The following is a 14298-nucleotide window of genomic DNA, read 5'->3' as shown; positions in this document are numbered from 1 at the left end:
GGCGGGGGTGGCGAGGGGGCCAGCCGGGTGGCCGCAGCCTGGCTGCGGCTGCCCGGCACACCCAGGTTTCCCCCTCGCCTCAGCGCCCCGCTCTGTTCTCCCCCTCAGGCTTGCCCCCCTGCTTCGGGACAGGTTTGTCTTCCTTCTGGCTTCGGCCATGCTTCTGCCTCCCCGCCGGCGTTTGTGCAGCCGTCAGCTTTCCCTCCGCCCCCCCGGTTTGTCCTTCCGCAGCGGGTCGTGCTGCTGGGCTGCGTGAGCGCTCGGTGCTGCCCGCAGGTCGGTCTCCTGCTCTGCAAGCTCTGGTTATCGGTGGCAGCGCGGGTATTTCTGGTGGCTCGGGGCGGTGTTACTGCAGGCCCCTCTTACAGGTGCTCGGGTGCGCTGTGTTCTGCTGCCCGCCGTGGCTAAATGTTCCCTTCGGCTGCATAACCGTATTCCAGGGCTGTGATGCAATGTCCTTGGATGGTGAGGAAGCAGTGAAGGAAACAAGGGTTTTCTGTTTCCTTCCTCATTTGCAGTGGCCTTCGTGTCATAAACTATGACTGCGGTGACTCTGCAAGATTGATGTCTTTCTTGTACTGTAAGGACCTAACTTTCAAAGAGGCAAAGCATGCTTACAATGATGTGATGGAACTTAGAAGGAAGAAAAAAAGGTTTGTTTAATTCACATTCAAGCAAAGGCAGGATCCTTAATAAGGTTAGGTTAAGTGATCTTCTGGCACTAACGTGTTTGCATAAAAAATAACAGGCAAAACATTTGTTTTCATTTTAGGAGATTATAAAATATGAAACTTCCTGACAACAAGAGTTGCGGAGTAATGCTTCCTTCTTACAAGATAATAAAATTGCTTTTATATGTAACATCTGATGATATTTTAACTATATTTTTAATCTTCCATTAAATTTATTTCTGTAAATATTTATAACATACTATTATGTCTACCTTATTTCTGTAGCTCCGTTAATCATTCATTATTAATAAACTTTCTTTTCAGTTCCCTAATCTAACATGGTAGCATCCTATAAATTCTCTTTTACGTATCTTGTCATCTAAAAGATACTGACAGCTAGAATGGAGTGTAATTTCCGTGTGTGCCACAAAGCAAAGCAGAGAGAATTTTTGTTCTGTCTTATGACATGATGGGGAGTTTCTTTAGAGCAGTTTAGATCAGGTTAACAACTGGGGTTTTTTTGTTGTTGTTGTTTTGCCCCCTCAGTGGGTGAATTGGGGGGGCCATTTTTCACGATGAAAAGTGAGCGCTTTAGGAATTGTGACTTTTTTTAACAGAACCTTCAGAATATGAACATGCTGAACATAAAGCATGCATGTGATTTGTTCTAATTGTAATGCAGTGTTTATTTTGGAGCAAATATAATGAATTGCTGTTTCATGAGAACATCAAAGAAAGGAGACAATATGAAGATGCTAACAATATATTCTAAGTAGCATCTTGTTCTAGTGTCAGAAGAGGAGCGATTGCAGTTTTAAGTCAAATGTGGAGATTTATTGCCACCTTTGTTCCCATTTTGACTGCTGGAGATACCCATGTGTATAAAGCCTAAATTATTATGGCCTCTTTTTGTTATTTTATGTGTTACAATATATAATTGTTTAATAACTCATTTCAGGTACTTGAGAACTCCAGAGGATTAAGCAATTATGCTGGAATTCCTTTGGTCTAGTAAATAGGTCTTTTTCCTAAAGCTTTTACAGTTGGAAATAAAGCTACTTCCTTTTTTTTTTTTTAAAAAAAAAGCTTTTGTAGTCTCTGCTTTTAGAGACTCCTTTTGGCTTTTAGCTTCTTGAAGAAGGAGGCATTGGTATTAGCTAATCACGTATTGTGATTTAGCTTGGGGATTGGACGTCATTTAACTGCTAAAAGTAAAATATTTCCCCTGGAGTTCATGATTGTTCCTTTTCCAAGAATAGTTAAGGGCACTAGTTCTTGCATCTTGCCCAAACTGTGAGTAGGATAAGTGCATGCTGTCAGCTTGAATTGTCAGCCGTGTAGTCAATATATCTGAAGACTAGTAAGTGTCAAAAACAGCCATTAAATTGTTTCCAGTAGCTGTCAAAAACCTGTGGAGCTCAGTTATTCAAATAAATGTGGTTTGTGCTGGTACAAGTTTACTGCTAAAATGTACTTTTTATGTTATTTGACAAGCTCTTTTGCCTGTGATTGAAAACTTGTAGCCTTAGGTTGGCTGGGGTTTCCTCAATTGAGCATTATTAACAGTCTCCTAAGTTTTCTTTTATGATTGTCAACTTTACAAAAAATTATTTATATTACTGTTTGCCTATGTAATTTATAAGATTAATTTTGGATAGCTCAGAACTAAATGGGTACTTTGCCTATGTAAAACAGGGCCTAGACTAGAGGCCTAGACAAGAGGACTTAAAACTTATTCCACTGAATATTCCATTGGTCTCTTCAGGAATAACGAAGAAATAAGAGGCTACCATGATAGAAATAATCCAGTTAAATTTCTGGCTACCTTCTACTTAATTTTAACAATAAAGTATTTTGCAGTGCACACCACCGTGGTGCTATGGTTAACCACTGCCTGTCATAACTCTTGCTATGCTAAGATAAAACGACAATCTAGAAGTAATAAAAGATGTAGAAGAAAAGCACTTATCTGTCTTTAACGTTGCCTCTAGTGTTGTTTTTCGAAAATCTTCAACTGGATCAGCCTCCTGGGAGGGAGTGTGAATCTGAGGCCTGGTCTGTATTTTAGTTTTACCACTGAAATGTACTTTTGGTGGACACCTTGCACACATCCATGCTCAGTTTGAATTCTGCAGGTTTCTTGCAATAAAACCAGGCAAGTTAAATTCTTCCTCTCTCCCCAGTGGTACAAGCCCTTTTTTGTTACTGTTCTATGGGAATAGTGTTTGTGTGGATGCTGCACTGTGTGTACATGTATGACCGGTTCGGCAGTGGCATTCCCTCCGCCATTGCAGCCATCACTTTGTTAGTTGACTCCCCCCTCCCCTCCCCTTTTAGTTCTCTTTAATGACACCCCCCTTCCTTTTGGTTCTTTTTACAATGTTCAGTGAAAATCCCTCTTTTCTCAGTAACCTACATTCATGATCTTGCAGGTATGGCTGTCTGTAAAACTAGCTAAAATTAGCTAAACATTATCATCTCGGAAGGAAGTTTCGGAGTGACAGGGGCTTTGGAAAGAATGGTGCAAACACAGCTGTGAAATTTCACAAGGGAGTAGAGATACTAGTTAGGACTTTGCAAGGGAGTACTTGACATAGCCTAGTGTTCAACTGCAATTAAAAAAATTGTGGCAATCTTACTGGGAAATGGGAAGCTAAGAAGGTACCTCATGCTCTGTCATAACTGTGGTTCTTATGAGCAAGGGTTCTACTGTGACCTGAAGGGCAGCAATAAAGCATAAAGAAAAAACGAAGAAAAGTGTCCCAGACAGAATGAAGCTGAGGTTTTTTTAAGAAGCTGATACAGAGATGTAGAAATGTTTGAGGCTCAGATGGACCCAGTGTGACGAGGGGAACTTCAGCAAGGATAATATACTGTCCCCATTGATATCTGCTTTCTTTAATTTTCTTCACAACCCTTGCCAAGTCATTTCCCCTCTCAAAATCTTGAATCTTGGCTGACTGCCCACAGGCAAGGAACAAAGAATTTCTGTTTTTAAATAGTTGCTTTATTTCAAAGGCATTCACTGACAGTAGTAGGCAAAAGGAGAAGGGGGGGGGGGGGGGGGGCGCTGAAAAAAAGCCAGGATACTTTAAGGTACCAAAAAGTACTTAAGGAGTCTCCTGAGATATAATGTAAAATAAAAACAATTGTCGGCAGAAGTGTAAAATAAAACCAATGCAAATAGGACTACATGCATTCAAAATAGAAGCAAGTCACCAGTATTTCTAAAATACTGAAATACAAAAGGTAATCTAGTGTTTGGGCACTCAGATGATTTTATACCGGAGCCACTGTAAACTTGATGTGTGGGTTTTCAAGTCTAAAGTGATATGTCTTTGCTTTCAACTCAAAGTCCAGCTACAAAACAAATTGGTTGTATGCTGTTCTTAGAAGCCTGTAGGAGGTAAAACGGTTCCTGGTTTAAGATATGTTTGGGGTAGTCCCAGCAGCTTGTCAGCAGTGGCAGTATCTGTCTGCTTGGTGAGCTGTGACTTTTGTTGGCCCAGATACCCTTTGGTTGCATTGAGAGACGGGGACTGGCGGGAGCACACAAGGAGATTTTCTTCTTTCTTTGTTGCAGCACTGTAGAAGAATAGGTATTCTTGGTATTTACTTACCCATTTTTGCTGTTCCCTTAAACCTCATGTCCCCCTATGATTTCACTTGGAATACCCGTTAAAGCTATTCCATGAAAGAAAGGTAGCAATAAGGCAAAAGGATTTTTTTTTTTTTTTTCAGCGTTCCTTGATAAGTGCAAGTCTCGGGCATACAGAGGCAGGGAATGAAGGAACATATGCTGTGGGAGAAGGTATAAAGATAGATGTCCTGGAAAAGACACCAAGCACTAGGCAGACTCCTTTGGCAGTGCATTCCAAAAGTGGTACAGAACTGCTAAAACCTGCAGTCCAGCAGCCATCATACTGATAGGGCAGCCTTTTTTTTTTTGCCAGAAATATGCCTTCTTACTTATTCTTAAGATGGCAGTGTGTTGTGTAGTGCTGTTCTTTTCACTTGAGCCTAGCAGGTATTAATATAAATTCTCTCTTGTAATGGCTGATCTATGATGCAGTCTAGAAAGATCCTCCAGTCTCATCAGCACACAGGTATAGCATTTTGATGGGCTTTGTTGTGTCAGGCATTGCTGAGGTTTTGTCAATAGGGTATCCTTCTCTTTTCCCTCTCTGCTGGTGACATTTTTCTGTTGACCAAATTTTGCAGCAACAATAACAAGAATACTTAACATCCTGAGAGTTGATCTCGTCAAAAGAGAGCTCAAACATGGTTTCACTTGTCTGGAGACACGTATTGCTGTTAATTGTTTGCTTCTGAGTAGAATATTCTGCTCTTTTATGGCGCTATGCAGCTGTCTGAGTGAACCTGATTAATGAACCTGGGAACCAAAGGGCAGTGTTGGTCTGCAAAAGTCACCGGTACAGGAAAATGGTTTTATTGGCATCTTTTCAAGAACTCATGTGCTCTTAAAAATATGAGGAATGTGATTCTTCCTTGGGCACCAGTTTTAAATATGAATGATGTGGGTAAGATGATTTGTTAAAGGGAGTTTGTGTTATGTGTAGGAATGGAGAACTGAAGTTTCTGTGTATTGCCAGAAATCATGGTCCTGTGTAACAGGATATACTTAACTTTTTTGGGCACCTGTTTGTCAGTTGCACCTCATGCAGATTTTTCTCCTGCTGCCAAACCGATAACCATCTAAGACTGCAAATTACCAGAATGCAAACATCATTTTTGGTGTTCCAAAAAGTCTCAGCACATAGCTCTTTGGCTTCTGGGTGCTTATTTCATTGTCCCTGTCTTCAAAGATTAATTGGTCAGTGAATATGTTCTATGCTTTTTTTGTGTGTGTCAGTCATTCTTTAGACTTCCCATTTTCATTGCTGCACAGCGACTGTGCTGATAGGTTTCCAAATAATATAGCACTAGCCTGTCTGCTCTCAGAATGGTCAGTGCGATGTCTGTCAGGTGAGTGACCGTGATGCTCAGTTTTCTGTTGGAAAATCAGAAAACAAAAGATCCTGGAGGTCACAGAGGTAAATGGGCCGGGGGGAGCACACTGTAAATAGATGCAAAAAAGAAAACTGATAGGATAGAGCTGATAGAACTGTGGAAATATTTCCTGGTATTCTATAATGCCCCGTGATTTTTGTCTTCCTGAAACGTTCATTGGCTATTGCAGTGAGTTATCATCATGCCTGTTTACAGCACAGCTTATTGTTTACTGATAAAGTACCCTCACTGTACTGAGAGATGTTTGCTGCCATGAATTTAATAGAAATTTCTTGTATAGACATAATTTTAGTATGTTAATTTTAAATCCTTAATAATTTCATAAACTTGTTATGCTCCCACTGAGATTGTAATAAATTCTAATTTTGTACTGTACAATTATAGTAATTATTAATGTCAGCTTTTATTTGTACTGTCCTAATTTCTGTCTGCTGTCCGTTCTGTTACAAGATTTTTTTTCCCCTTCCTCTGTCTGTAGTTGGATGCAGTCTCCTATGATTGTATCTGGGTTTTTTTGTGTTTTTTCTTTTTAATCTCTGGCTTGATAAATCACTTCTTGTGTTTATACAGTTAATAATAATAATTAGTTGCAAATGCCAGACTTGCTTTTGAATTCACTGTGTCACGTTGTTGATCATAATTTGGCAGTGAGGAACAGGTAAGTATTATGGTAGTAAGTAATAGATTGAGTAAAATACCCATTTATCAAGGCTACTTTCTTAATGTATTAGTTCATTAGAGACCTGTATAGGTCTCTAGGGTATCACTGAGGAACTACTGCCTCAGTATTTGGCATTCTATCTTCAAAATATATAACCAAAGAGGTGACTTTATTGGACTGTATGTTGACAATACTATTTTCAGTGCATTTTTCTTGGCTTTACCCTTAAAGTCTTTTTGATCCTTGAATGGAATGGGATTCTCAGGCTTCAGTTTTTTCTATTCTTCACCTCTTGTTGACTCTGTTTTGTTAGTTTTTTGCTAAAGCTGCTTACTAATAACTACCAAAAATACCTGATGGGCCTGCTGCTTTCTTTTTCTCCTGTAAATAATCATCTTCATCTGTCCTGTACATTTTTCAAAACTAGAAGGTACACACCATCTCTGCAGCACAGTTTTAAATTTGCCCTGCTGATGCTGATAACCACTTCTGGTGGTTTAGGAAGGCTGGGATCTCTTGGACAGACTAGAAAAATGATGACGAATATGTGTGTCGGTCTTTCATGAGCTGACTGACTAGCAGAACTGACAGTGCTGTAAGGTGCGTTGTAACCTTTTCAGGATTTGGGTATGCCTTGTTTTCAAGATACCCTGAGATTATTTCAGAGGTTGTATGAGGCATTCCTTTGCCTTACAGACTGTTGCATTTTTTGTGTTGTACATGAGTATCGTCTCTGGGTTTTGCTGGGAATAAGTAAAGCAGAATCTGAGGAAGACTTTGCAACAAAATTCAAGTATGATGTTTTGTAAGTATGGGCTGGTTTCCATGGAGAAGGGTCAGTATTCAAACTGAAGTCCGATGCTACTGTTTAGTTAAATAGCATCAGAGACACTAGAACTTTGCTTTATTACGGAACATATAATGGATTTTATGTTGCTCTTTCTTTGGCCCTTCTTCCTTTCATTTCACGCACTCGATATATTTATGACTGATGCTGGCACACAGCTCAGCGGATGGAGACATGATTTTATTTTGGAGAGGATGAGTGCCTTAGTTCATGGCTTTCATTGCCAGATGTATGTCAGTGTTTGTTGTGGTACCGCTGGACAACGTTAAATCCACATTGGCAGGCTTTGGCAATACATTTCTTAGACAACCAGCAGTGGCAACAGTGAAGAAAACCAAACTCTCTGTTTGCGAAAGGCAAACGTAGTCTCAGATCCTCTTTTCAGGAATTGCTTGTGGTTCCAAGTTCTAATGTTGCCCGTGGCTTGGGCTTGTCCTTTTCAGAATAATTTAGATATGTATGTTGATTTTAAAGAACTTTGAAAAATTGCCACTTGAATCAGTCACTTCAGGCTGCCTATTGAAAGGATTATCTGGAACATACTCTCTTCTTCATGGATTCTTGGATTGCCATTTTGCCTGCACAGTCAGGTCAGGGGTTTTGCTTGATTTGGGTTTGTTTGGGTTTTTGTTGTTGTTGGGTTTTGTTTGGTTTGGGTTTTTTTTGTTGTTGTTGGTTGGTTGGTTTGGGTTGGGTTTTGGTTTTGTTTTTTCCTTTCCATCCTCAGATTTTCAAATTTTGTCCTGGCTGTACTCCTTCATCTTCATGGTCATCTTCCTTTTGTCTCAGTCTCTATGATTAGGGATGGTAGGAGTTCCAACAAGGCATAGCTCTGATGTGCCCTTTTTTCCTGTTGCTCTCTGCAGTGCTTTGACCTCCTTTGCCATAAAAGTCCTTCAGCTGTGGTTGGGAGAGCAGTAAGCCTGGGTTCCTACCCAGGCTAAGTCAGCGTGAAGAAGGAAGTCTCAGCTTGCTTTTTCCCCTGCTCAGGGAGTGGTGGGTAAGGAGGAGTTGAGAGAGTGAGGGAGAAGAAAGATCATAAGAGACAGTGTTCCTTCTTACATGTATGCTGTTATCTCATGGGATATTACCTCTGAATTACTGAAACCAAAGGTCCATTCTGAGGACAAGTTTTGTTTATAATGTTCGTGTAGAGAAGTGCTGACTCTTCAGGGCAACAAGAGGTAAAAGAATATTCCAATCCATCCATCTTACTTACTGTGCTATTTTCTTCCTAATATGTACACCTGCTGCTCTGATACCCTTTTTCCTACTTGCAAATCATGCGGGGGTAAGATTGCTTTTTTTTGTGTGTGTGTGTGTTACTTCACACTGTGTAATCTTGGAAGGGCCTTGTAGGGAGTATGTTACGGGTCACTAGAAGTGCATGCTTCAGGAAGGAAGAGGAGACCAAATCTCCAGAACTTTGAAATTACACTGGAATTCATTAAGGGGGAATGGCCTCTAAAAATGCATAGGAAAAGTGACAACTACAGATAGTTCCCTTCATTTTGGTACACCTTACTCCCAGTTCCTTTGCTCAGTGTCAGTATTTGGGTGTTATGCCATTCGCCCAGCAGGTTAAGTCCTTGATTTCCATTAGTTTCAGTAGTCAGCGTGTGCACCGTGAATCAAATATACATGGCAAAGACCCAGTCTGCAATTCCTACTGCTCCTTGGCAGGAGTTTATTCAATCTGTTCCTCTTGGCTAGGACTCTTATCCTGGTTTGTGGTCTTATTTACAGTGTGATGGCAGAGTTATTTCCACTCCAAAGCACTGTACTGATATTGTCTAAATGCTTCGGGATGAGATATGGCTAGAGATCTGTGGAGAGCTGAACTTAATTTAAATTCTGCAAGAGCTATCTGTTATTTTCAGACAATTTTTTTTTAATAATATGTAGACTTCTGGGAATGGGGGTTGAAACTTGTGGTCTCTACTTGTGAGATACTGTTTGGTCTTCTGAGCCATCATGTGAATACCCTATTCCTGGACCTCATATGTAAATGTTTTCCATCATATTTGATACTATTCAGGGATTATGTAGATGCATAATGATGTAGGTGCAGTTTATGCTTTAAAGTCTGAGTGCAGAGCCATGGATTTGGCAAAGAGCTAGGGAAAAGAAGTTCTGGTTAGCTCATGTTTAGGGAGGATCCGTTTCAGGAAATCTTTAACCACACAATTCCAAATATTCATGCTGATACTGTAGAATATAAGTTTTTATTGTTTTTCTCTCTCATTTTATGTACTTAAGACAAATTTGTGTCTTAAAAACAGTTTGGGGGGGGGGATAAGCACATTCTTTGAACAAAGTACATCCCACTGAATTTACAGTGGGATTTCAAATTATTGCATGTTGGCTATCTGTCCATGTGGACGGTCATATCCCACAGTTAAGGTGAAGTAAGCTGTTCCTCATTCAGTGGCTTGTGATTGCCACTTACATTAGTACACCCAACAGTAAAAGTAAGATTTTATGTACTGGTAGTTACTATAGGGCATTTTACACACAATAACTTTTTACTTTACAGCAACTTTGGTGTCCCAAGTCCTAATACTGCCCCTGCCTTGGATTGATAATTTTCAGAATAATTTACATATGCATGTTGATTTTAGAGCACTTCAAGAATTTGCCACTTGAATCAGTCGTGTTGGCCTGCTTATTGAGAGGGTTATCTGAAGAATGAAGGTGAAGGGTAAGCAACAAGCACAACTCGGAACCCTGCTGGCAATGACACTTGCGTTTGCAGCAGACCGTGGTGCGATGGCATAAGGCCAGTTGAACTGGTCAGCAGAGGCAATGAAAAAAGGCATGGAGGCAGAGTTAAGTTTAGATGAGTGCTTAGCTGGATAAGAAATTCGGTCTCAATATTCTAATAAAAAGAGACCTAAGTACCGCTATAGAAAGACTGGTGAGGAGCTCTATTAAATGTGTAACTTCAGTCTGAAAAGCGCTCATGTCAGGTAATATGTGGGGAATAACAGGGAAAACATAACTAGTATGTAAAATGAGTAGCTTTATCCAGACAACGTTAAATAATGGAAACTCCCTCTCAAAAAAGTATTGAATAATTGGGGAAGTTTCAGAGGTGGCTGAAAAAGGAGCAGTACGAGGTATACACATGTAAAGAGACTGAAGATCGGATTCGAGGGGGAAAAATGAGGAAGAGTGTGATACATATGTAAATATGTGTATATACATATATGATGAATCTGGAACATCTGCTGTCACTGTCTTATAACACAAGAGGAAGGACACATTTCAGTGAGATTCTTACCAAGTTTTTTTTTTCTTTTTAAAGTATGGTCAAATCGGTTATTGGGTATTCAAATGTATGCGTTTATAATAAAATGGAAATGGATTCCATGTTTTTCCCCAACAATTGCTTCAAGTTAGGTTTAAAAATGTGTTTCTGTTTTAAAAGCATGTGGCTTGAAACCCTCAACTTCAAGCACTCCCCGTGAAAATGAAGGTCTCTTTAGTCCTGCACTTTGTTTTAATTTCCACCCCACCTCCCCACCCCCCCAATACAGAGCTCCCTGAAGATGCCTGGCTTATATTGCTTCAAACTGTCTGGACACTTGCTGTTTAACTGCTGAAGTTTTCCTACCATTTGTTTTTCTCCTGAACCCTTAATCGGTTGAGGAATCAGAATTGGCTGCTATGGTAAGACTTTTTTAAAGTGGTAGTAAAATGATAAAAGTGGGTACAATGTGTCAGTTCATTTTGGTTTTATTTCTTTATTTATTAGCAAGACACCAAAACAAAAAAAAAATCTTAATGCTGTACAAAACCAGAAGAGGATGATGCCCAACTTCGAACTAACTAACCAACCAAGAAACTTTGTTCTGCATTTTATCTGTTTATAATTGCCCTGTGCTTCTAAGTGAGGAGTAAGGATCAAGTGAATAATTTCACAAGATCTTTTTCTTGTGTGTAGATATATGTGTATAACTCATCAAAATGTTGTGTATAAGTGTTTTACAAGTTTCTTCTAGATACTGCATTTTGTTTTAAATGCATTTGGGTTTAATGTCAGTTCAAATCACAGTATTTAAAATACTTAAGGTGATTCATAGAAGCATAGAAGTTTTGACTTTTGGAGAATAAAAATTGCTAAAAATAAGAAGAGGAAACCTTGTAAACAACAGGTGAGATAGAAAGATGACTGCACCTCTAAGCAGATACAAATACACAACTACTTGCTAGATTATGCAATAATACTGCATTTGGAAACTGATATTTGTCCTTGATCTCAACAACTGTAGCAGTTTTGAATAACCATGTGATATTTTACAAATTTCAGGAATCAAGACCAACAAAAACATGAGAAGATGTATTCAAGATGATCCAGCCAGATTGTTCACATCATAGAAATCCTATTTTTGTTTAATATGTAATATAATTTGACAAAGCCAAGTTCAATTACTTCTCTTGAAATTAAGACACACCTGTGGCCTTCATCAGAAATGTTTCTAACATTTTCAAGAAAAAATATGTCCCAGAAACTGAGTATGTTTTTATTAGTTTTTGGAATCATTTGGGGTTTGATGTTGCTACGCTACACTTTTCAGTATCCAAGACGCCAAAGCAGTGCCGAGTTGCGTGGACAGATACTAGATCTAAGTAAAAGATATGTCAAAGCACTGGCAGAAGAAAATAAAAATTTAATGAATGGTGGCGGTGGAGCCTCTATGGCAGGATATGGTAAGAGGAAAAAAAAAAAGCTAGTTATTCAAATGTCTTTTTTTCCCTGAAAACTGTAGAGTTACACTTTTTTTCTTTTTTAAAGTAGTATGTACTGCTCTTTAAGAGAAAAAACTCTCTGTATTAACTGATTTTATTTTAGTTTATTCACTGAAGTTGAAGATTAAGATGTGGTGCAAAATCAAGCTTGAGACCTGAGATTTTTGTTTTCCAGGAATTTTTTAGATATCTCCAGGTATATGACTACTGTTACTTACAGGATTAACAGTAACATTGTGCTTTTTCTGAACCTTAAGCTATTGAGGAATAAGCACATATGGGGGATATGTGGGGACAGAGTTTTAGATTAAGTCACTCCAACATTCCAAATTCTTCTTCTGCCTCATTGCTAACTTTCTGCTTTTATTTCTTTAATTTTCTTCTCTTTAAGTAGTAAAAAAGCAGCAGAAAGCAACATACTAGTGGAGTTTGCAGTCTTGAGGCTGCCAGGCAATTATGAATTTAGCAGAATCTCCCCTTGCTTTAGAAGTAGCCATTAGAGATAAGGTCCCTTGTTTCTAGGGCTTTGACACTTACTGCATCGTATCTCTCTGATTTACCTGTTAACTTGATGAGTATTCACTGGTAATATATTACTAGAGCCTGTGCCTGTCTTCTGAAATAGAGAAAAGAGAGATTTGAGACTATAGTTTTAAGACCTTTTTAGCAAAGCTATAAAAATGTCTTAATAATTTTAACTCTTTGGTCCCCCGTAGCTTCTGTTGAGGGAAGGCTGCAATGAGCTGTAGTTAATCCCTTGGGGATTAGGTTTGAAGAAACTACCTGTATTCTGTCATAAATGTATCTGTGAAAATAAGGGTAGTACAAAGCTTAAAAAAAAAAATTAAAAAAAAAAAAAAAAGGTGAAGATTTATATTAAAGTACTTTGATCGCCTTCTTAAGGAATCCTTAAAAGGGTGGGCTCTACCAGTTGAGGGATGCCCTTTATAGGCACTCTGGTAAGAGTACAAACAGCAAAAATCTGTGTGAACTCTTTTCGCTGCTGCTCAGGAACAAGGAGGCAAGTCTGTGATGACAAGATGAGCAGGAAGCAACCCAAGAGGAGGAGGACAGTATCAAAATGTCTTAGCCTTTAATTCTTTCATTCATTAAGTTAACATTTTTACCACAGTAAGAGACGACTTTTTCTTTTCTTCCCCCTCTTCTCCCCACCCCCTTTTTTTCTGTCTTCAAGGATTTCCTGCCTTTACTGTGTAATTACTTTTCTGTGTAATTTTTTTTTTAAAAACCTTTGTGTACTGCAGCTTTCTACTGCTGTAGAAGTCTTACGGTGTATTTCCAAATGAGATTTGCCTTCTGACATTTTGTCTGAAGTTTAATAAAAAAATTAAGTCAACTCTTGATCTACATGCTGATCATCAGACTTACGCCTTGAGTAGACAATTGCTTCCCTCTGACTGTTGAGCACAGAATGATACTACAGAGTACATGACGCACAGTGTGTCATTGACAGCAGACCCTGCTCTGGCTTGAATTGTAAAGCAGTTTTTTAAACTTTTTTTTTTTCCAAAGATGACATTACTAAACAAGAACTAGTTAATTTTAGAGGGAGGGACTGACCTGAGATTTTTTTTTTTTTTCATTTACTACTAGTGTTTTAATTTTATCTGTGTTACTCCTCTTTTTTCACTTTCATAGCTGTGTTTTTCCTCCCCGGTTTTTCTGGTTAGTTAAGAACTGATTGGGGGGGCCAGGGAGAGAGTCTGTGTGTGTCTGTGTGTGTTGGAGGGATCTTAACACTTTGTAAAACCTGGTAAGCTTGTTCATTTTTTTCCAAATCTGAGAGAAGATAGTGATACGAACATTGACAACAGAGTAATTAGCTTTTGTTGAAAGGCCTGTTACTGTTTTTGTGTTGCAGAATATGGGAATTTTTTTACTGTCCTTTCACTTGTTTTTCAATCAATATAGACCTAAATATATGGAAATTTTTTTTCCTGCTTTATAGCTTATGTCAGAAGTGGTAAGATAGTTTCTCATAGCAGTTGTTCTGTGGGATAGATCTGTATTTAGAGGAAAGCTATTAAGAACTACCTTTTCTATGTTGGAAAGTGTTTAAATATATTCTGTTGCTGTCCGAGGCTAAAAGGTGTCATAGCTGGGTATTCTAGTGCTGTTGTCTGGATGAAATTTGAAATACTGGCTTTGAATAGTCACTAGTCTAATGCTCCAACTAGTGGTTTTGTTCTTACACTCAAATATTTAACTGGCTTTGTTCACAGTTCACTATAATGGTGGTATCTTCCTTGCCTAAAGTAACAAAGAAATGGTATTAAAGAAAAATCAAGCAGCTATTTAATTCTATATTTGTAAAC

General features: G+C 38.8%; 1 protein-coding gene across 1 annotated transcript in view; it reads left to right on the top strand.

Annotated features, from left to right (window-relative positions):
- Positions 1 to 529: 529 nt before the first annotated feature.
- Positions 530 to 14298, top strand: part of CCDC126 (coiled-coil domain containing 126) — a 15614-nt gene continuing 1845 nt past the window's right edge. Inside the window, exons 1-3 of the mRNA XM_009325732.1 lie at positions 530 to 653; positions 10750 to 10882; positions 11523 to 11923. Of these exons, the coding sequence (XP_009324007.1) occupies positions 11686 to 11923 (238 nt within the window). The 5' untranslated portion in view covers positions 530 to 653; positions 10750 to 10882; positions 11523 to 11685. The remainder of the gene's footprint in view (positions 654 to 10749; positions 10883 to 11522; positions 11924 to 14298) is intronic.

This window comes from Pygoscelis adeliae, unplaced genomic scaffold, assembly GCF_000699105.1.
Source record: "Pygoscelis adeliae isolate BGI_AS28 unplaced genomic scaffold, ASM69910v1 Scaffold226, whole genome shotgun sequence".
NCBI lineage: Eukaryota > Metazoa > Chordata > Aves > Sphenisciformes > Spheniscidae > Pygoscelis > Pygoscelis adeliae.
Note: the sequence above shows the minus strand (reverse complement) of the source record. Positions and strands in the feature narration are given on the sequence as shown.